The following is a 21,742-nucleotide window of genomic DNA, read 5'->3' as shown; positions in this document are numbered from 1 at the left end:
CAGACGACGTTTTCTTTGAAAACTCGAGTAATAAGTAAATGATTGGATCGTATTGTTAACTCAATAATGCCATTTTCGGATGTATAGTCTTTTGTTAGTTTTCCTTCCAATTAGTGTTAAAAGGATTATGCCATTTTGTCATCCTCCATTTCCGAGTTTCCTGAACCTAGAGATAGCGGAAGAAAATAATTCAAATTAAATAATTGAATTAATTCGCTCAAAGCCAGGAGTGTACGTTTTCCTTGAAATATCCCACTGTCGCTCTAAGGAATCTAGCAATTGAAAACATTATGGTAAACGTATCATGATAGTTTACGATAAATGATGGATACCATACGGTACCCTCTTATATAAAGAGACGTAATGACTGTACCGTACTAAAACGGCCTTAGACACCCATCAATCTATAAAGTAAGAGTGCAAAGTCATATGGTTTGCCAATAATATTTCCCTTTAAACAGTTAAGGGGACAACTTTGTTTAGCCTTAGCTCCTCAACCGTATTTTAAATTCTAAATGAGGTGTTGTGATAAGTATTATCTGTGCTTTGGTCTAGTCAGGGACTTTGTATTCAAATTGGGACGTATATTTCCGAGGAATTTTGTCTCTTGTCATCTATATCTATATACAGGGTGTTTCTGATAAGTCTGGGCCATAATTAAAGGGGAATGTTCTTTGGGCGACTTTGAGTCGAAAATTTAACTTATATCTCCATTTTTCCGTCCGGGCCACAGTTTTCAAGTTGAAAATGAAGTAGAGTTTATTTCAAGTCTTTTTACGAATAGAAATTCCTTGATTTATTTCACAATGTCTATTCGTGGAATTGCTAACTAAGCAAGCTTGAATCTTGATTCATACAAGGTAATTTAAAATTACCTTCCTTGGGACTCGGAGGGAATTTACGCTATATTTACTCTCTATTTTCCAACTCGTTTATACATTTAACGAATTGTCCATTAAACATAGAGTTATTATAATATACCTTGATTATAATCTTAAATCGTTTATGGTTTAGGTTTAATTCTAAATTTACATATTTAACTCTAAAATTCAAACATAATCGTTCCTAAATATTTGTTTATCAAAATATGTGCACTACGAAATGATTATTACTGAAATCAAACCTCGGAACACCATAATTGAGGTTTCGGCTAGCTAGACAAGGTTTATTTCTCTCTTAAATTCTGGCTGCCATTTTAAATATGGCGGAACATGTAAATCAAAGAAAAATCCATAAAGCCCCTCCCCCGTCTGTATGAAGTACTGTGATACATTTTTCAAATAGATATTTATTTTAAGCCAAAAAATATACAATATTTGAAATTTGTTCAAACCGGCAAATATTTGTTCACGGGGCAAAATTTAAATTTGATACATTTTGTAGTCAAAGACTAAATATTATTTTAACATCGTTTGAAAAACTAGGCCTATTTATAGATTTTTTTTCGACCAATTTCTTTAAAAAAAATTGGAAGGTTTTAGGTCGCGAAATATTTTTTTTTTCTTGTTCGAAATTGCTATGTGATAAATATTGAATTTCATATTCGCGCTCGTAAAAAATCCACCACGTTCGATAAAAACGTAACTTAGGTCTACATTTTAAATCTATTTTTTTTTTCTATCTGCTTTGCAATGTGAGCTAGCGAATTCTAGTCACTTAGATGGGATTTAGCAGAAGTGAGATGAGACTAGAAGTACTGAGCTAACCAAATTCTTCACTCGGCGAAAGTGAATATTCTTGATAACACAAGAACGGTTGGCCCTCTAGTAGCGGTTTCTGAATTTTCCCTCCAAAACGTGAGACGCTCGTGGCGGTAGACCGCCGAACTAGATTCAAGCACCCGCGTTCGTGTTCCGCGGCTTTAGGTTGAGGGGAAGGGGTAGGAAATGTTTTTGGAACTCGACCAATTTTTTTCTCAGTAGTGTAGTGTAGGCGCGATGGAAGCGGCATAAAATCCTCAAATTTGTTCACTAGTGCCAGGATCTACTACCAATGCTAGAGCCCTTCACTTCTAGTCTCATCTCACTTTTGGATTTAGTGATAAATTCCTGCAGTATGTGACAAAATTAAGAGTTGGCGAAAAAGTCTAAAAGGATTAATGAAACTTCGGACATCGATATGTGTTTGGAATAATAATGAACTTCTGTTGGTGATATTTTTTTTTTTTTTTTTGGAAGAAGTAAGTTGGTTTTAGGGTTTCATTGTTTTCTTGTTTCGCGTCGTTTTCATAGACTGGTTGAACTGATAGTCTTTTGCGGGGTGCTTGGAGGCGATAATATATTTGAACCAGCTTGTTGGCGACGACGGTTCTCGTTGTGGGTTGTCTTCAACTCGTCTAGTATTCTTAATTCTTCTTTTTCGTACTCCTGCAAGTTTAAAACCTTATATTTCAGTAATAGACTCTTTTTAGAACGTCAGGGGTAATATAGAATCTGGTGTTTGCTTGAATTGTTTGAAGGGGTAGTAGAACCTTTTGGGTTCCCGGGGAGATTGCAATTTGAATAGCTTCATTGAAGGTATTAAAAGTACTAAAGTACTTACGTCGTGTTGTTGACGCACAATTAAAGCCCTCCTACCATCTGCCATCGGTTGCGAATACTTCATCAATTGTTTCAGACATTCCTTTGGTGTAACGCCTCTCTCGACTACCAAGACAATTCTTGCCCACTATAATATGTAATATTTTGAACATACTACGCCAAAAATTTATATTTTGAACTTATTTCCCCAACAGATATAATATTTTGAACATACTATACCCCAAAAATTTGTATTTTGAACGTATTTGCCCAACAAATATAATATTTTGAACATACTATGCCCCAAAATTTTATATTTTGAACATACTATGCCCCAAAATTTTATATTTTGAACATACTATGCCCCAAAAATTTATATTTTGAACATACTATGCCCCAAAAATTTATATTTTGAACATACTATACCCCAAAAATTTATATTTTGAACGTATTTCCCAATATTTTGAACATACTACCCCAAAAATGTAGAAATCTCCATTACATACCTGTCTTAGCCACTCGTTCTTACGAGAGGCAATGTCCTGATAAGTTTTACCCATCATGGCAATAAGCATATTGATCAGTAAGATTCCGACTAGAGCCATATACACTATAAACATCGCCTGTAAGGATTATACATCTTAATTTTAGACGTTAATGGAAATCGATGGATTGTAAAGTAGGTGTTAAGAGGATTTGCATAAACTCCGGGGAAGTTCGATTATTATACTAACTTTGGCTACGTAGGGATGGTCCGTGTTTTCAAACTCCTCGTAGATATCTTGAAACTGTGTCAAAGACATGACAAACAACGCCATGATGCTTTCAAACGGTGTTCTGAAGAAATTGTTGCACGGGTCTCCCTTGAACGATAGGAATATGACGTAATAGGCTGCGTCATGAAGACACAACATTAATACGTTTTAGTCGTCCCCTAAACCCTGGGATAAGATGGCAACCCGATACACCTCGTGTTAATAGTGTGATAATTAAGGTTAGGTTAGGTTCAGTGGGTTGTCAGGTTACCGTCTTCTACCCCATTAACCTACCCTGTGAGAATCCTATGACGAATACCAGATATATGATGACAAAACACAACAAGTCCGTTAGGATCATTTTGTAGATCATGACCACAATTGGACCAATCATGCGGAATCCCCTTTAAGGCGAAATAAATAAATACTAGGACGCCATTGGTATATGCATCGATAGTTCTTAATTACCGGCAGAAGAACAAGAAATACGGGGCGATAAGTACCATGACGCATACCGCGGTTTTATCCTCTAAGCGACAGGCGCAACTGAACCTCATTGGTATCATGGTTGTAATTAGCAAGCAGGAAAACAAGAATATTACTCTAGATGGAACAGTCATTAGGTTCTCAAGGAATGTTTGGTAACCTAGAAACTGTATTTCTTTTGCCGCATTTAGAAGGTAAAGTCCAGCGCCACCCAATGTTAATAATTCCAACACAAGTCTGGTCTGTTTTAAAAATTAGGCTTAATGAGTCCTTATTTACGTATTTTTGCGTAACAGATTAGGGATAAGGAAGAACTTGGCTGGTGTATTTAGGCTAAACAGTTTAGCGTTAAGGAAGAACCTGACTTGTTTATTTGGGGTTAATAGTTTGGGGTCAGGCAGAACCTTAATTGTTTGTGTATTTCGATTTAACAGTTTTAGGATTAAGGAAAATTCAGGTTCGTATAGTTAGGCTAACAGTTGAAAACAATAAGTGTAAAAGATTTAGGCTTAAAGAAGAGTTCGGGTTATAGGAAATGCTTACCACTCCACCTTCTGTGCTATAATCTAACAAGTAACAAAAATCGAACGATTCCACATCGCTGGTATTCTTGTCTGTTATGTTGTCAGGATTGAAGGTAGTATTCTCCCCCATGGGTCCATCCAACAGATCAATTGCTAGGAAGGTAACATTGCTACCCAGGCTGACGTTATCATTTCCATAATCTAACCCAGTAGAGGGTGAAAACGATGGTTGATCCGATTGGGGATTGTTGCTCTTCAGGTTTGGCAGCGATGACGGCTCATCCGCGCTACTGTTACACACGATTTCGCCCACAGTACCATCCTGAACGGGTGGCCATGGACGCAATACGAAGCAAACCATAGTTATTAGGAAGTATAAAGTGAAGGAAGCGAATTTGGAGTAAAATCTGCAATTGTAAATTCGATCTATATAGAAGATGTCCCCAAATACAATATGATAACATGAACCAATAAATATCCTTGTAATCCCCGATGGTATGACTGTATAACTCAATGTACAATACAAGTGGAAAGCTACCCTTCAATCCTTGACTCATGATTCTATCTTTAAATTTACATATTTATTTGGACATCTGTTATTAAAATCAAAATAACTGAAGAGCATTTATTTCGAAAGTTAGTTCAGTTTTTCCGAACCGAGGACTAAGATGAATGTTTGATAATGAGGAAAATCTAAGAAGAATCATGTTCCATTCCGTTAAAATTAATTTTTAAAATCAAAAAGTGTTCAATCCACCACTCCGTAAAAGAAATTCGAGATTGAATCATTTTAGACACAGTTTTATATGTTACGTTAGGTTTGGTATATACCCCTTTGCTCTTAAAATTCATGAATTGGGAATACGCTATCCCATTACTGATTTCAAACTGAAAGTCACTTGGCACTAGAGTAAGAGGTTTTTAATCCTAACAATCCCTCAGTTTTTGTTCTCAAGTAACCTTGAAAGAATGAAACCACTTCAAAAGGGAATAAAATTTACCTAAACTTGATGAAAGTATTCCATTTGGCGTTTAGCAAATCGGATAAGAGACCTTCCATCATGTCCAAATGACCGGCTCGGTCCTTAATTTAAGATGAAAGAAACAACAGCCCAAAAGGGGCCCCCATAAAAGCAATCAATAAATCTTGAATTGAATTGAATTGTTGGAAAACTTAGTTAGGAGGAGTGTAAACTTGAGTCTTTCCGAAAAAGGTTCTTTTTAAGGCGGCGTAATATGATGAAGTTAGGTACTATAGACTCAAGTGCTACATCTCGGCCCAGGACATTTTTACCCCATACACGACCAAATTGAGGGCTGAAGCCTTGTTAATTTCACCCGTTTTCTGATTGATAGTATCGATTTGTTCCAAAGGGTACGCCGTGCAGGTGATGCTACCCAGTTGCCAGTAAATTTCGCGTTGAAGTTTCAGAATGTGGAAGAAAATCTATATAGAGGGTAAAAAAAGAAATTTATGGGTCGTCATTTGCATAATAATTGAACGCTTTATTATGTTCTGTAGTGATTAACGCTTAATGCGTTTCATTAAGACGTTTCAAGGTGCTGTAGTGGTATTGTCTCGGTTTCTTTTTAAAACATACTCAGGTTCAGTCTTATCACGATCCAGTTCTTGTCTAAGGTGTAATTATTTAAAGTGCAATAAAACTTTAATATGAAATTTTATTTTTTTAGAATTCTCAAAATTTTTCGAATACCGCGTAAAGTTTTATTGCTTCTTAAGGAGGCCTTAATGTAATAAATTTTCAATATTAACTAAATTTTCTAGCTTATTAAACGCAAAGATCAAAGGCGAATATTTAAATTTTATTATAGATATAATTTCGATTTCTCTGCATTTTACTATCACCACCATATATTTTTGTACAATACGCAATGTTAAATCTTTTAATAAAACGGAAAATAATAAATTTCTATGAGAATGCAATAGACAGACCTCTTTCCTAGATAGTTTCGCTGCTAACGTTAAAGGTGTGAGATTTTGATGGTTTATTATGTCCATTGAACCTCCAAGCTCGTAGACCATGTCAAACATATTCTGCGTAAAAGATATTCACAGAATTCTTTTATTAATTACTTAACTAATTAATTAAGTAATTTAAGTGAGTGTATTTGTAAAGGATCTTTAGTCCAATCGTTTTGAGTTCAAACAATTATATTTCCTTAATTATTAAGTTGTAATATATTTGAGTGCCCTTTATATAAATCAAAGCTCTAGGCCAAATTAATTTAGTCGAAAACTTTAAGTATGTCTTTAGGTAAATATATGAAACTCTATTCCAATAACCATTGTTAATTTTTAAAAGAGTTAGAATGCGCGTATTAAGATGAGTGTTACTAACAGATAGATAGACGTTTACTGTATATTAAGCTGGGTCTTAATAATTAATGAAGAGCATGCTATAATATAATAGAGTAATGTCAGTTCTACGTATGCAATTCATACCCTTCTATCTCTTAGCTCAGTGTCATCCCCCCCTTACCAGGCGCGTACAGTATCCCCTCTTACAAAAGCGCGCCTAGAGGGAGGGATACACTGTCTACTCCCCTCTCCACCGACACTACTCTATTATAGGCTTACAAACATATCAGGACTTACAATGTTTTCATGAATGACCATGATATGAGTGACGGTATTCCCGTTTGTGTCCTGGTTATCCGGATCAGCTCCTTTAGCCAAGAGTAAACGGTAACATTCCTCTTGATTCAAGCAAGCTGCGAAGGCGTGAGGGTATTCACCCCAGTACACGTGACTTTAAAATAAAGGCGCGAAACCAATAAGTTTCCCAATATTAAATTATTCAAATTTTCCAATACTTACCCCTCATAATTGGTCTTGGGAGTAACGTCGACCCATTCATGCTCTAGGTCATCTGTTCGAGATGCTTTTTGGTCCTCCGGACAAAAGAAATTTCCCACGCATCTCTCGTGGTAGTTCGCCCCGTTGTCTAGTAAGAATTTGACCATCGCTGGGTCTTCGTTTACGATGGCCATGTGTAGAGCATTTTCACCTGTATTACCAAATTAAGGAAAATACGCATTAACGGAACCATGAAGTGACTTTAAAACTTTCCAATTACTTACCGTAGTATTCGTCGCAAACGTAGTAGTCGTTAATTAGTTTGGGAAACACTTTAATCAGTCTCTTGGCCAGTTCCGCGTGAGCTGGACTTGAGATGAGAAAACATAGATGGATAGCTGTTTCCCCCACTGAACCGCGCTGCTCCAAATCCCAGCATACCTCACGGAACGGGAATGGCTCTGTTAAGATTGAAATTGCAAGGGTGTTCCATAAAGGGTGGTTTAACTGAAGTACATACAATGGTCTCAATGGTCGATTTTGAGTCGAAAATATTGTATGATATTTTGCCCTGAAGGGACACCGTTTAAGAGTTACGGTTGGAGTCCCGAGTGTTTTACGGATAACCCAGTTTGAATTTAACTAAGACATTCAAAGACGAAGCTAGTTTAATTAACGGGGTCATCCGTAAAACACTCTTGTTAGTCATAACTTTTAAACGGTGGGCCACTGCACTTCGGTAAGGATTGAATGGATATTTACTAAGAATAATGAGGGTCAACATACCTTTCGGATTTGTTATTGATATGGTGCTACCATTAAGGGTGACGTTGCTGTTTTTAATTTGATCTTCGGATGACTTCTGTCGGTGTAGACTACGATGAATATGGTCGGACGAGCTGTTGTTCTTCCGGTGTTCGTTGCCTTGGAAGGTTAGTCGGGAAGCCGAGGCGGTGTTACCAATTGACGGTATGGGTAGATGAGGCGGATCTTTGCGAGCCGCCGTGATCTGTTTGTTCTTGGGACGATCTCGATTCCGTATCAGAACCAGATCAGCCGTGGGCACTAGTTTACCCTCACCCTTGTTGTACAAGAATGGTTCCACTAGCTTCCGAATTTTTTCGTCTAACTGAATTACCATGTTTAAGTTAAGCTGTAATTCCCTCGTGAATTACCGCCATTTTGGTGGTGCAAAGTGTGAGGTCACGTAATCAGCCTACGTGTAATCTTTACGCTAGTAACTTTGAAACCGTTTTCAACCGTTCGTTTTGATAAAACTTGATCCAATTATATGAACGCGTTAAAATTTTTACATTTCGACCTTTCCTAAACGGTTGAAAACAGTTTGAAAGTATCTAACGCAAAAGAAGCTTATGTATTGGTGATTTTTTAAATTTTACAAAGCTATTCAACGTGGCTATATTTAAGCCTAATTAATTTAGTACTTTTTTTTCTTACTTGTTGTAGACTGGCTCGATCTGTACCACTTTCCTTCATCATCATAATGAGTTTCCCGCCACCTTTGACATCCAATAATGAATAAATTTTCTGAGAACTGGTATCAGCTTGCTTCTTAACACCGGAAGTGACATTACTGTTGGTATTCCCCATGATGATGATATACCACAAAACAAATAAAACGAACGCGGTAAGTATATTACTAGGCTAACTTTTTTATTAACCCTTAAACCCGACTTCAATCCTTAACAATCATTTTGCGACGATAAACGGGATACGCGAGTTGCTAAATCCAGTTGAAACCGAATGGTTTGTTAGACTTGGAAATACCGAAATTATTCCGAACATATCGAAATTCTATAAAAAATTACCGATATTGGTATAGGATAAGGTAAAATTCTAGTGTTCCGTGAACGACAGAGGAGTTCTTTCTTTCTGGGAGAATCGATCAAAAATTCCGGAAAGATTTTCCCCTCTAAACTTCCGTGTGCTTCAAGCACACGAGATTAATATTTAACGTTCGAAATGGGCAAGGAGTTTTCCCCGTTAAGGGTTATAATTGCGGGCTGCCTTGAATTAATAATTACGATATGGAAAAGTCTCTAAATGAACCCGGCCGTGGCGGTGAGATTACGTTTCTCGCGGTTACAATTTTAGTGTATAGTTAAAGAGTTTTGGGGGTACAGCACGATTTTAAGTTTCAGCCGTATACGCGTTTGTTGTTGGACGTGGTTGGTATGTAGCCTCGACTTATGATTCCAGAATGAACGCTGCCAAGCAGCCAGGATATTAAGACTCCTTTTGAAGTTAAAGGAAAAGTGAACTATAGAAGTTGTTGAGCTTATAATATAATTCAGTTTTATCAGAAGGGGATAATCGAAGAAGGATGACACTCTGTATCCACTTAATACTTTAGTTATGTAACATGATTCTTCCCAGGCTCATGCGCCTTTTTGTTTTATCTTCCGCTAATGAAACTTCAGATGGGTGACTATCGCATCATGGGGTTTCTATAACGGTTGGGTACTAATCAGCAATCAACCAGGCACAAACCTTGATTGTCTTGACGTTGGACAAAAATCCACAAGCGTGCCTTTATGGCAAATAGTTAAGCTTAAGCGCTAATAGAGTAATGATGAGGGAACTATTCATAGCGTATGTGATTCGGTTTAGTAACCTTGCTATAATAAATGTTCTGATGTTCGGAGGAATCATGTTATAATTATGTAAGTGTTTTGTATATATTTCTGGTTCTATGAAGCAGCATTATATAGTACGGCCTTTTGTAACAATTTACGTTGTATGCGGTGTTTATGATTTTTATCTTAAATCTTATAACTGTATACTTCCATCAAAAAATTAGGCCTATGGTAGTCGAAATTTCACAATTCTATCCCTTTAGAGGAAAGACCCTTTCGAAAGAGCAAATAAAAGAAGGAATATATTCGTAATTGGAACCATTTATGCATTTACAATATTAAAGACGTTACTAGCAATTAGGTTTTCTTATGAACCTACGCGTTCGGCGTCTCCGTTCGTATTCCCTCTCAAAGAATTGGATTTTGGGAGGACCACGTAATTTCCATTAGCAGGCCACACCGTTATCCCTGAAATCCCCTTTAATCCCTAAAGCGGCTTTGCCCAAAACTTCAGAATTAGCAGACGATTTTCGGGGGAAAAGGCGCTTTCCTAATTGAGATATCAATAGTTGATGATTGTGTTCTATAAAATTTACATAATTTTGAAGACCCGTATAAAATATCTTTGAAAAACGGTTTCCGGGTTACCACAGTCTGTGGGAAACTCTGGGATTTGCTTTCAGCTTGTAGCTGATAATATTATGAGCAATAGTTTTCACTGTCTCTTTGAAGAATGGTAATCAGAAAGTCCTCGTGCAGGCGTCTATGCGTGTTATTTTGGAAACGGGTTGGTTGCTATTCTGTGTTCTTATTATTATTTTATAAGGAATTGGACCTACTCTCTCGGAACGCGACCCTTATCACGCCATACGCTCCCTTATATATACTTAAGGTACAGGCTTTAATGTTGCCGACATTCAACCCCGTATAGCACGTATCTTTACACGTATTAAACTTAAAGATACGACGTCATTAACCCCAAGATTTCATTTTCAAAGTATACAAAGCCAGTTTTTCGGTATTGCTCTCTTCTTGGTCTTTTTGCTTTATTTTTTCCGCTACCCCCCCCCCATGGATAAATTTACATATCACGCGCGTTTGTATATTTTGCACGCGTATGAAAGTGAATATATACCTTAATTATGATAGTTTATCGTTGCTTGCCGTTTCTACAAGTTGCGGTAATTGGTCTAATTAACTTTTATTCGTTCGTTTCATGTGTCTTAGAAAAAGTTTTCCAATAGTTTGAATTAAAAGTTGAAGGGCTTTTTTTACCAACGTGATAAGAATGAGTAAGATTTAACTTGAAAAATTATGAATTTTTTTTTCTATGCTTTATTAATTATTATGCCTTGAAGAGAGAAAACTTTTCAATTGCAATAGAATTTTTAAAGTGTTATTAAGAACTACATCCGGTTTTAGTTTAAATATCTCTTATTGATGTAAATTAATGTTTTACTAACGTAGTATATGGTTTTACTGTATATTTGTGTGAAGTTTGATAAAAACCGGTATAGCATTGAAACCGAGAGTTCAGAGGCCTCTTTTCAAGATTGAACTTTTACTCCTGTTGCTATGTTCTCTCTGGTTTGAAATTGGGCCATAAAACCTTATGAGGATTCTCGCTAGATGTATTGATGCTTAAAATCACCCAACTTTTGCAATGAAAATTAAATTTCACTATTATTTCGTTTTATAAAATGTTTCTCTCCTAAGTTGGTCGACTCAATAGTGTGTTATTATTGGCGATAGCAATTCCATCTAACGGCGCAATTGCTCCCATAAAAACCCCTTATTGTACCGTTGCATTGTGAGTAATGGTTGAAATCCATAATGCACGAGCCACGTTCCCATCAGCACGTACCCTTTCCTTGATACAAACGCGCTTAAATTATAATTTATTTACTAGTATAGCACCATTTGGAACTATTGATGAATGAAAACTATTTATCGTTGATATCTTATGTTCAGCACCTTTAAAATTTTTGTTAATTAATGAGAAGTGGCTGGTAATAAGCTATCTATCTTCCTCATCAAGAACTCGTGTAAGACCTAAGAACGTAGGAACCTACAGCCTTCTAAAGTTTCCATGCGCTTGCCAATATGGCGCCGATGCATAGGAACACCGGAAGTAGAAGGCGTAAACGTCGCCTGATCAGAGTAAAGAAAGGGCTTTCATTTGAGCGAGTGGCACGTCACAACCTGCTAAGTCTGTTCAGTCAGCCATATTGGTGGATTTCCTCTGTATTGAACCCACCAGTGACTGTTTAAATTATCTCATGAACCTTAGCTCCGCCCCAACTGAAAGCTCTCGATACAGCCCAATTCTATTTTTCAATGTTCTCGGGTCTTATATGGGTTCTTGTCCACTTTGGAGTCATTGTTGCTTTAGCTATAGTCTCATATATGCCATATTGAATTTGTAGACAAGCTATGCAATCAGATTTAGTGATAAATTATCGTTGCCTATCCATGTAAAATTTAATAATGGTAATAGAATTTAAGCCTAAATTGAATGCATCAATATCAAGGGCGTGATTTAGGGTTATATTGTATACAGGAGGAATGAGGTTAACGTTAGGCCTAGTTTTCAATACGTATACGCAGTTTCTTCTCAAAGAAATCAATCAATCAAACGTAAGACGTGTACAGATCGATTGTATTTCTACCTGTTGCACAGATTCTACCAGTATTGATGTGAAATTTCCGTTTCAATTTCGGAAAAGTTCTTTCTTATAAACTTTCTTTTCTTAAGTTAGACACTTAATGGAATTTGACCCAAGGTTTGACATAGAAAGTCATCTTAATTTAGGCTTAGCAAGTTCACAGTTGGGGGAGGGGGAACTCGAGTCAAGTTTTAATTATTTAGATTAAACGCGTAATATGGCCAATAATAATAATGATATCTGCGAATAAGTTTGATTACTGAATGACCCTGAATGCCATCTTTATTTAGGCTTAGCAAGTTAATAGACTAAACGGAGGTTCGTGTCAAGTTAATTAGTTAAGATTAAGTGCACGTAATTAGGCCTACCTGTACACTTTAGTTGTCATTTTAATCTTCAAGAAATTGAAACAAAACAATCCTATAAACAGAGAAAAATATGCATTTTTATTTATTCATTAATTTTGACAAAACTTTATATGCTCAATTATTGCCAGGTGGGTTAATTTCTATTTGAATGATATTATGACGGGTTGAAGTTGACATAACTAACGTATTATCGCGTATAGTTAATCATAATCGCTCGTATTAATTTCCATATGGGGGAAAGAAACACGTGAAACTTTTAGCACGAAAGGGTAAAAACATAGAAGCTTTCGAAAGTGTTGTAGCCTATTTCTTATGACCCTTTTTTGAGTAAGTACTTACAAATCGATTAGACCTAAGTCCTAGGTAATTGGTATTCCATGTTCAACTTTACATACGCGGTTGTTTTTTGTTTTTTTTTTAATAATAAAAAGGCGCGATTTGAATTAAAATCTCCTAAAGATTTTCGGCACCTATGCTTACAACCGGAAATAGTAATAACGGCGTCACACAGGCAACGTAAGAAAGAAAAAAATGTTTATTCCTGGTTACTATGGTTACTGATAGTAAGCGAACTCATGAGGGAAGCTTACGACAGACCCTTGTCATTGATTTTTGTATTATCTTTTCCACGCGTATTTTCAATATTGGTACATTGCTTTAATTAAGTCACTAGTTGCGTGTATGAGAGAAGCCGAGCGCTCTCTCATTCGGAGTTTCTCGGTAGTTTCCGGAAAAAGTTGGTTAACGTTAAGCCCGTCTTAGTGGGACTTATACTGACATCTATATCAATTGATGTATGTCCGTCTGTTAACGTGTTTTGTAACTGGGTATTGGTATAATCATAGAGAATATAACGAAAGGAGTAGAAGGTATCTTGGAGTTGCTACTTCCGGAAGTTCAATTTTTTAGTTCCCCTTTTCTCTAACACGTACTGAATTGGGTAACACTTACGAAAGTCTATATCTACCTGGGAAACAACATATTCAAACAGATTAAAGTAGTTGCTGATAAGGGAAAAATCAAAGAAACAGTGAAACACAAAATTTAAAAGTCAAAGTCTTGATTGTCGTCTGACTTATAATCAAGGCTGAACCCAAACCGCTTTACTTAGGAAGCTGAAATTTTGCACGGAAGTTACTCATAAGCAATAGGTACACATTAAGAAAGATCATATGAATTCACGACCATCCTGAAGAATGACATCCAGAGATGTTAAGGTATACCGTCTCCAAAGTCCCTTTTTTAAAAATGATTTGACAAATTTTAGCTTTCTATTCACCTTGCTGTATTTCCTCTGGTATAAGGAAATCTTTGTATTGCCGTCTTCTTTGTATAAGGATGAAAGTTTGCGATTTGGCCGGGTACTTATACTTTAGTAATCTGGCGACTCTTAGGACATGATGCTGTCAATAAAGCCCCGGGACATGGTACAAGTTCCTCTATAAGTATAATCACGGCACAATAAGAATTGCCTCTGTCTTCTGTATGATTCCCATTGGTATTAATATAATGTGAGGCGAATTAGAGATTAAGAGTTGGTAGGCTTAAGACTTTTCGAAGAACTTATTATAGTTCAAAGGTCAACAACAACTGATTATTTCTTAAACTTTCAAAATGTAATTATTAACACCTTCAGCTGGATTTGTTATTACGTCGCGTCTTCTTATATCCTTATTTGCGGTGTCATTCGTTGCACTATATCATGACATCTACAGCTAGTTCATTACCTGTTCGACGACAGTGCCACCGATTTTGCCATCTTGGTTATTTCATATGTTTCAAGGTCGAATTTATGTCATCGTTAGTTCAAGGACGCCAGTTAATTATGTCATCATTTTTTCGATTTACTTCAACTTTGTCCCTTGGTCTTTCCACGATGTCACATTATTGAATATTGTTTAGAAGTTCTTTCGCTTCTGCGCGAATAAAACCATCCAGATTCTATTTTATTAATCAATAAAATTCTCCTTAACTTTCGAATGTTGAGTTAAAACATTTGGTTTAAAACGTTCGAAGTACATCTGTATTAGATGGATACAAACATTTTTTCGTAATTGGAATCTGATAAACGTGGCACGGAGTTTGAAACGCAAACATTTAAAGGTGCTGCGTAACTCGATCGTCAAAGTCATAACAGTCGTTCAATATTTAATTGTTCGGTAAAAAAACTTTGCTTTAGGCTAATGAGCAAAAATTTTAAAATTACTATAAATATCCTCTCAAAATATGAGGATGTCGTTGGTGATATCGTGTTTGGTTTTACTTTTAATTCCGGACGTTTTGGCCAATTTCAAGAGTAAGTTATAGGCCTAGTTCTTAAATGGAAATCGGTTTTCCAAAGTAGAACTTCTTTGTTTTTGTAGATAAGTGTTTCAAATGTCACGACTGGGAGGAGAATTGCGGAGGTCACCCCGCAATAGCGGACTTGTTTTACATTTGTATGGAATCGGTTGATGGTTTTTTAAAAACTATTCAACAATGTCCTCCTGGTAAATACGCCAACGGAGCCCGTGGTGTCTGTCCAACTAGGAGGACTTCAGGAATCTGCCGGCATAATAAACCGGATCTCTTTAGGTTGCACGGTATGACCAATTAGATTCATTTAATTTTCTAAATCAACATTGCCAATCGAAAATGGTTAAATTCTTAGTCTCGTCCGTTTTCACTGATCCTTGCGCTGGAGTGGAAATTAAGGACGTTAGTACTAAAATCAACGTACCTCATCCATTGGATTGTACCTTGTATTACGAATGTTGCAAACATAGGAATGCGAAGTTACAGACATGTCAAGATGGTTGGGCGTATAGTGTCGCTAATGGTTGTTGCGTCGAAGTTCCTCAGGGTCGCTGTTGTAGTAAGAACGAAGATAAACGGATATATTTTTCGTTTGTGTCCTTTCTGAAATATTGTTTTTCCAAAAGTTCCAAAAGATTTCACTTGGAAACATCCTAAAACACCCACTCCCAAACCTTACCCTACTCCTAAACCTTCCACTTCTCCTGCCAGCACTCCCAAACCTTACCCGACTCCCAAGCCTAACCCGACTACCAAACCTTATCCAACTCCTTACCCGACTCCCAAGCCTTACCCGACTCCAAAACCTTACCCGACTCCAAAACCTTATCCGACTCCTTCGCCGAGCCCGACCCCTTACCCAACTCCTAAGCCTTACCCGACTCCTTCGCCGAGCCCGACCCCTTATCCAACTCCCAAGCCTTACCCGACTCCTTCGCCGAGCCCGACCCCTTACCCGACTCCTACGCCGAGCCCGACCCCTTACCCGACTCCTACGCCGAGCCCGACCCCTTACCCGACTCCTACGCCGAGCCCGACCCCTTATCCAACTCCTAAGCCTTACCCGACTCCCAAGCCTTACCCGACTCCCAAGCCTTACCCGACTCCCAAACCTTACCCGACTCCCAAACCTTACCCGACTCCCAAACCTTACCCGACTCCCAAACCTTACCCGACTCCCAAGCCTTACCCGACTCCCAAGCCTTACCCGACTCCTTCGCCGAGCCCGACCCCTTACCCGACTCCTACGCCGAGCCCGACCCCTTACCCGACTCCTACGCCGAGCCCGACCCCTTACCCGACTCCTACGCCGAGCCCGACCCCTTATCCAACTCCTAAGCCTTACCCGACTCCCAAGCCTTACCCGACTCCCAAGCCTTACCCGACTCCCAAACCTTACCCGACTCCCAAACCTTACCCGACTCCCAAACCTTACCCGACTCCCAAGCCTTACCCGACTCCCAAGCCTTACCCGACTCCCAAGCCTTACCCGACTCCCAAGCCTTACCCGACTCCCAAACCTTACCCGACTCCCAAACCTTACCCGACTCCCAAACCTTACCCGACTCCCAAGCCTTACCCGACTCCCAAACCTTACCCGACTCCCAAACCTTACCCGACTCCCAAACCTTACCCGACTCCCAAACCTTACCCGACTCCCAAACCTTACCCGACTCCCAAACCTTACCCGACTCCCAAGCCTTACCCGACTCCCAAACCTTATCCGACTCCTTCGCCGAGCCCGACCCCTTACCCGACTCCTACGCCGAGCCCAACCCCTTACCCGACTCCTAAGCCTTACCCGACTCCTAAGCCTTACCCGACTCCCAAGCCTTACCCGACTCCCAAGCCTTACCCGACTCCCAAACCTTATCCGACTCCTTCGCCGAGCCCGACCCCGTATCCCACTCCTACGCCGAGCCCGACCCCTTATCCAACTCCTAAGCCTTACCCGACTCCCAAGCCTTACCCGACTCCTTCGCCGAGCCCGACCCCGTATCCCACTCCTACGCCGAGCCCGACCCCTTACCCGACTCCTACGCCGAGCCCAACCCCTTACCCGACTCCCAAACCTTACCCGACTCCCAAACCTTACCCGACTCCCAAGCCTTACCCGACTCCCAAACCTTACCCGACTCCCAAGCCTTACCCGACTCCCAAACCTTACCCGACTCCCAAACCTTACCCGACTCCCAAACCTTACCCGACTCCCAAACCTTACCCGACTCCCAAACCTTACCCGACTCCCAAACCTTACCCGACTCCCAAGCCTTACCCGACTCCCAAGCCTTACCCGACTCCCAAGCCTTACCCGACTCCCAAACCTTACCCGACTCCCAAACCTTATCCGACTCCTTCGCCGAGCCCGACCCCTTACCCGACTCCTACGCCGAGCCCAACCCCTTATCCAACTCCTAAGCCTTACCCGACTCCCAAGCCTTACCCGACTCCTTCGCCGAGCCCGACCCCGTATCCCACTCCTACGCCGAGCCCGACCCCTTACCCGACTCCTAAGCCTTACCCGACTCCTAAGCCTTACCCGACTCCCAAGCCTTACCCGACTCCCAAGCCTTACCCGACTCCCAAGCCTTACCCGACTCCCAAACCTTACCCGACTCCCAAACCTTATCCGACTCCTTCGCCGAGCCCGACCCCTTACCCAACTCCTACGCCGAGCCCGACGCCATGCCCGACCCCTACGCCCAGCCACATCCCTTACCCAACTCCTAAACCGTACCCGACTCCTAAACCTTACCCGACTCCAATGCCGAGTCCGACACCTTATCCTACTTTTACGCCGGGCCCAACCCCTTACCCGACTCCAAAATCTTACCCGACTCCCAAACCTTACCCGACGCCCAAACCTTATCCGACCCCGTATCCCACTCCTACGCCGACCCCGTATCCCACTCCTACGCCGACCCCTTACCCGACACCTTCGCCGAGCCCGAGCCCGACCCCTTACCCGACACCTTCGCCGAGCCCGAGCCCGAGCCCAACCCCTTACCCGACTCCTTCGCCAAGCCCTACCCCATGTCCGACCCCTACGCCTAGCCCCATCCCCTACCCGACTCCCAAACCTTCACCGACCCCTTATCCCTCTCCTACGCCGATCCCATGCACCAGCACTCCAAAACCCATTATATGTGATTGCAAAGGATGTCTTCGCCCTATCAACTCAACATGTTCCTCGTTTACTGTCAATTGTCTCAATGAAGAAATTCAACAATACGTAAAAGTCAAAATTGCATGTCCATTGGGAAAATGCTTCGATATCATCAGTCAAACTTGCGTAAGAAGCCTCGCAGTTTGTCAAGAAAGCTGCCGTCAGTTTTGGAGTTCAAATAATGCTACTCTGCCAGAATTTAAAGATCGCGCTGTTGCCTTTAGCTACCTAATAGGCACAGACTTCGAAACATTTAGGAGACGCAGACTTAGAAGACCAAGGCACTAAAAACTATAAGAGCCTTGTATCATTTAGTTCAAAATAAAAAATACTTGACATACAGTCTGAACATTACAGTCACAATGAAATAATATCGGCACGTGTTAACCTACTTCTATACTTTATAGTTAAACCATCGAAATTGTTAAGCCTAATTCGCGAATTTAAAAATAGTCTGAACAACATTAGGTTTATAAAATATTTTATTCCCTTTTATCTTTGTATGGAATGCCTTTCATACACTCAACCAAGCAATTATTGGGATTACTACAACATAATGATGGTTCATCACACGCTGTATGGTTAGCGCATGTCCTTTCGTAGCCTTCTGGGCAATTGTACGGGTAATATTCCCATAATCGGGGACATACTAAATCTTCAACGGTTTCGTCTATAAATTACGAAATACATATTGATGGCCAACACCCTAATTTCATTATGAAATTTAACTTAAGCTTTAAATATAATTAACATACATTTTGAATTGATTGAAGTTTCACTCCTTGCTAGGACAGTCGCTATTGCTATGTACGTTACAAGAGACGGAATAATTATTTTTAAAAGATACATGTTGTGGAAATTTTATTTCAAACGACCGATTGCAATTAATACGTTAGTGTACGAGTAGTTTCTTTATCATTGTCCTGATAAGATATCTTCTTTTACAAATAGAATGTTTTTAGCCATATCGTATCGCATACGATGTACTAATAGTTTGTTCTTGGTTGTATATGAAGAAGATGTTGGTGTACATGTTAAACCGCAGGATATCTAATAGAATCCTGTAGAAATGGTCCGTTGAGCGAGTTATTCTATTCAATTTAAATTAATTTTTACACGGTACCATTTCAAAAAGATGCTTCAAAAACGTTTTAAGAAAGGTCTTTCATTTTAAAATTAAGGATTGATCAAGGAATCTGAACCCCATTTACCCAATCGGGTGTCTCTCTCGCCGCCCACCACTGGCTTTCCCCCTCCATAATATTCTCCGCCATTTTGAGGGAATATGAAGAAGCCACTCAAACATTAGTTACGCCATATATGTATCGATTCTTGACCTTATCATTATTTTCATCCTATTTTTAAACTAGGACAAACATGAAACTTGTGATTTTACATAATTTCAAATTCAACTGAACATTACACTTTCAAAAAATATAATAAATTTATTTGCGGTTTTAGAACCCTCTTATCTCACTCTTAATTTGGGGTTTTTTGGTAGTTTAAGTTGTTAAAGTAGTGATTTCGATAAACCGCGAAACGGTTAAAATATATCAAGGTTAACTCTTGAAACAAAATTTCGAACTTTAACCGTATCCACTTTGAATATTCCCCTCGATATATATTTCAAACGAAACTTTTGAGAAATCTTCATTCTTGAGTTTAAACCCTTTCGAGTCCCACGATAAAAAAGAAACATGAAATCACTAATAGCATTTTGCCTGACTGTCTGTCTAATTCCAATTTTAGGTGAGTGCAGTTTTTTGGTTTATACTTGTACTTAAGATATTCATACCTTTGGCTCAAGGAAATGTTGATTTCTTGTAGTTCCTAGAGTAAGTCGTATTTTTAGTACGGCTGCTCCTGTTATAACTGTCTTGCCGGTTACGACTGGTGTACCAACCTCAACCTCGGAGGAAATCACCACAATCAATACTGTCTTTCCTTCAAGTACCACTGAGGAGAATTTCGGTACCTCTAGTACTCCGTCACCCTTGAGTACTACGGATGAAGTTACTGGAACTACCACCGACGAAGTTGTCACCTCGAGTACTACCTTTCTTGCAAGTACCACTGAAGAAAATTTTGCCACCTCTAGTAATCCGTCACCTTCAAGTAATACAGAAGAAAGTGTCACCTCGAGTACTGCCTTTCTTTCAAGTAACACAGAAGAGAGCGTCACCTCGAGTACTGCCCTTCCTTCAACTACCACTGAAGAAAATTTAGTCTCCTTTAGTGCTACGTCACCTTCAAGTACTACGAGCGCAGTCCCTTCTCAAAACGCCACCAAAGAAGGTGTCACCTTAAGTACTACTTTTCCTTCAAGTACCACTGAAGAATATTTGCTCACCTCTAGTGTTGTACCTTCTCAAAGTACAACCGAAGAAGGCGTTATCTCGATAAGTACCTTTCCTTCAAGAATCAGTGAAGAAAATTTAGTAGCTTCTAGCACTCCGTCACCTATAAGTACCACAGAAGACAGTGTCACCTCGAGTACTGCCTCTCCTTCAAGTACCACAGAAGACAGTGTCACCTCGAGTACTGCCTCTCCTTCAAGTACCACAGATGAGAGTGTCACCTCGAGTACTGCCTCTCCTTCAAGTACCACAGATGAGAGTGTCACCTCGAGTACTGACATTCCTTCTCAAAGTACCTCCGTAGAAAATTTGGTGACTTCTAGTACTCCGTCATCCTTAAGTACCACGGAAGAAGATGAACTCGCCTCAAGTGCGATTCCTTCTCAAACTACCAACGATGAAGGTGTCGCCTCGAGTACTGTCTTTCCATCAAGTACCTCTGCAGAAAATTTATTTACCACTAGTACTCCGTCACATTCTCAAAGCACAACGGAAGCTATCACCTCGAATGCGATACCTTCTCAAGGTACCACCGAAGACGGTGTCATCTCGACTACTAACCTTCCTTCAAGTACAACTGAAGAAAATTTAGTTACCTCTAGTACTCCTTCACCTTTCGAAAGTACCACCGAACCCGTTACCTCGAGTACAGGCTCTTCTTCGAACGTACTGAGCTCAGGGTCATCCCTGCCTGAAAGTGCGACCGAACCGATCATTTCCAGTACATCAATTCCAGCAAGTACAACTGAAGCTGCAACCCTCTCGAGCATTATTGATCTGAAGAGCTTAGACACCCCAAGTACCGTTTCTCCATTGGTAACAAGTACCCCATTTTCGTGTCAGTCAAGGAAGAAAGGTATTTATCCCCATCCGGACAACTGCGCTAAATTCATTCGGTGTTGTCGAGGTAAAGTACTTCTTAGGAATTGCCGAAGTGGATATCTTTTTGATATCCCTCTTAACAAATGCGTAAAATCTTCGATAGCAAGATGTCAAAAAAGCGCATAGAATCTGAAGCTCAATATCTTTTCAATAAAATCATTTTTCTAGAACTCCGATTTTGTTTCTTTTTTAATCTTTGTAGTAGATGGATGAAATTTTATCATTAAGTGCTAAGCCCAAAACCTATTTTTGACTTTTCTGCATGGGATTAGACATACATCTTTCCTCGGGCCCTCATTTTTGACTTCT

At 39.6% G+C, this 21,742-nt stretch overlaps 2 protein-coding genes and 1 long non-coding RNA gene across 3 annotated transcripts; 1 reads left to right on the top strand and 2 right to left on the bottom strand.

The window, feature by feature from the left end:
- Nucleotides 1-2,036: 2,036 nt before the first annotated feature.
- Nucleotides 2,037-8,713, bottom strand: LOC149623785 (transient receptor potential cation channel subfamily V member 5-like). The gene is made up of 15 exons (XM_089853049.1): nucleotides 8,561-8,713; nucleotides 7,889-8,231; nucleotides 7,387-7,563; nucleotides 7,124-7,313; nucleotides 6,902-7,055; nucleotides 6,239-6,340; nucleotides 5,579-5,731; nucleotides 5,286-5,368; nucleotides 4,304-4,691; nucleotides 3,743-4,002; nucleotides 3,569-3,678; nucleotides 3,254-3,411; nucleotides 3,026-3,142; nucleotides 2,542-2,667; nucleotides 2,037-2,366 (listed from the first exon to the last, which is right to left on the bottom strand). Exons 1-15 carry the CDS (start codon nucleotides 8,711-8,713, stop codon nucleotides 2,226-2,228), a joined length of 2,655 nt encoding a protein of 884 aa, XP_089709175.1. The 3' UTR covers nucleotides 2,037-2,225.
- A 9,945-nt stretch (nucleotides 8,714-18,658) lies between these two features.
- On the bottom strand, nucleotides 18,659-19,643 carry LOC149623784 (uncharacterized). Its single transcript, XR_016374882.1, has 2 exons — nucleotides 18,950-19,643; nucleotides 18,659-18,864 (listed from the first exon to the last, which is right to left on the bottom strand). It is a non-coding gene; the product is annotated as an uncharacterized LOC149623784 (long non-coding RNA).
- A 147-nt stretch (nucleotides 19,644-19,790) lies between these two features.
- LOC149623783 (uncharacterized) lies at nucleotides 19,791-21,603 on the top strand. The gene is made up of 2 exons (XM_089853040.1): nucleotides 19,791-19,943; nucleotides 20,022-21,603. Exons 1-2 carry the CDS (start codon nucleotides 19,892-19,894, stop codon nucleotides 21,557-21,559), a joined length of 1,590 nt encoding a protein of 529 aa, XP_089709166.1. The 5' UTR covers nucleotides 19,791-19,891; the 3' UTR covers nucleotides 21,560-21,603.
- The last annotated feature ends 139 nt before the right edge of the window (nucleotides 21,604-21,742 follow it).

This window comes from Phalangium opilio, unplaced genomic scaffold (assembly GCF_054372755.1).
Source record: "Phalangium opilio isolate 3A_F unplaced genomic scaffold, DU_Popi_V2 ptg000113l_1, whole genome shotgun sequence".
Taxonomy (NCBI): domain Eukaryota; kingdom Metazoa; phylum Arthropoda; class Arachnida; order Opiliones; family Phalangiidae; genus Phalangium; species Phalangium opilio.
Note: the sequence above shows the minus strand (reverse complement) of the source record. Positions and strands in the feature narration are given on the sequence as shown.

Coding starts and splice junctions, on each gene's coding strand:
- LOC149623785 (XM_089853049.1), bottom strand. CDS start 8,713: ATGGGGAATACCAACAGTAATGTCACTTCCGGTGTTAAGAAGCAAGCT. Junction 7,564..7,888: donor ATCAATAACAAATCCGAAAG/GTATGTTGACCC, acceptor CAATCTTAACAG/AGCCATTCCCGTTCCGTGAG. Junction 7,056..7,123: donor CCCAAGACCAATTATGAGGG/GTAAGTATTGGA, acceptor TTTATTTTAAAG/TCACGTGTACTGGGGTGAAT.
- LOC149623783 (XM_089853040.1), top strand. CDS start 19,892: ATGAAATCACTAATAGCATTTTGCCTGACTGTCTGTCTAATTCCAATT. Junction 19,944..20,021: donor CTGTCTAATTCCAATTTTAG/GTGAGTGCAGTT, acceptor GATTTCTTGTAG/TTCCTAGAGTAAGTCGTATT.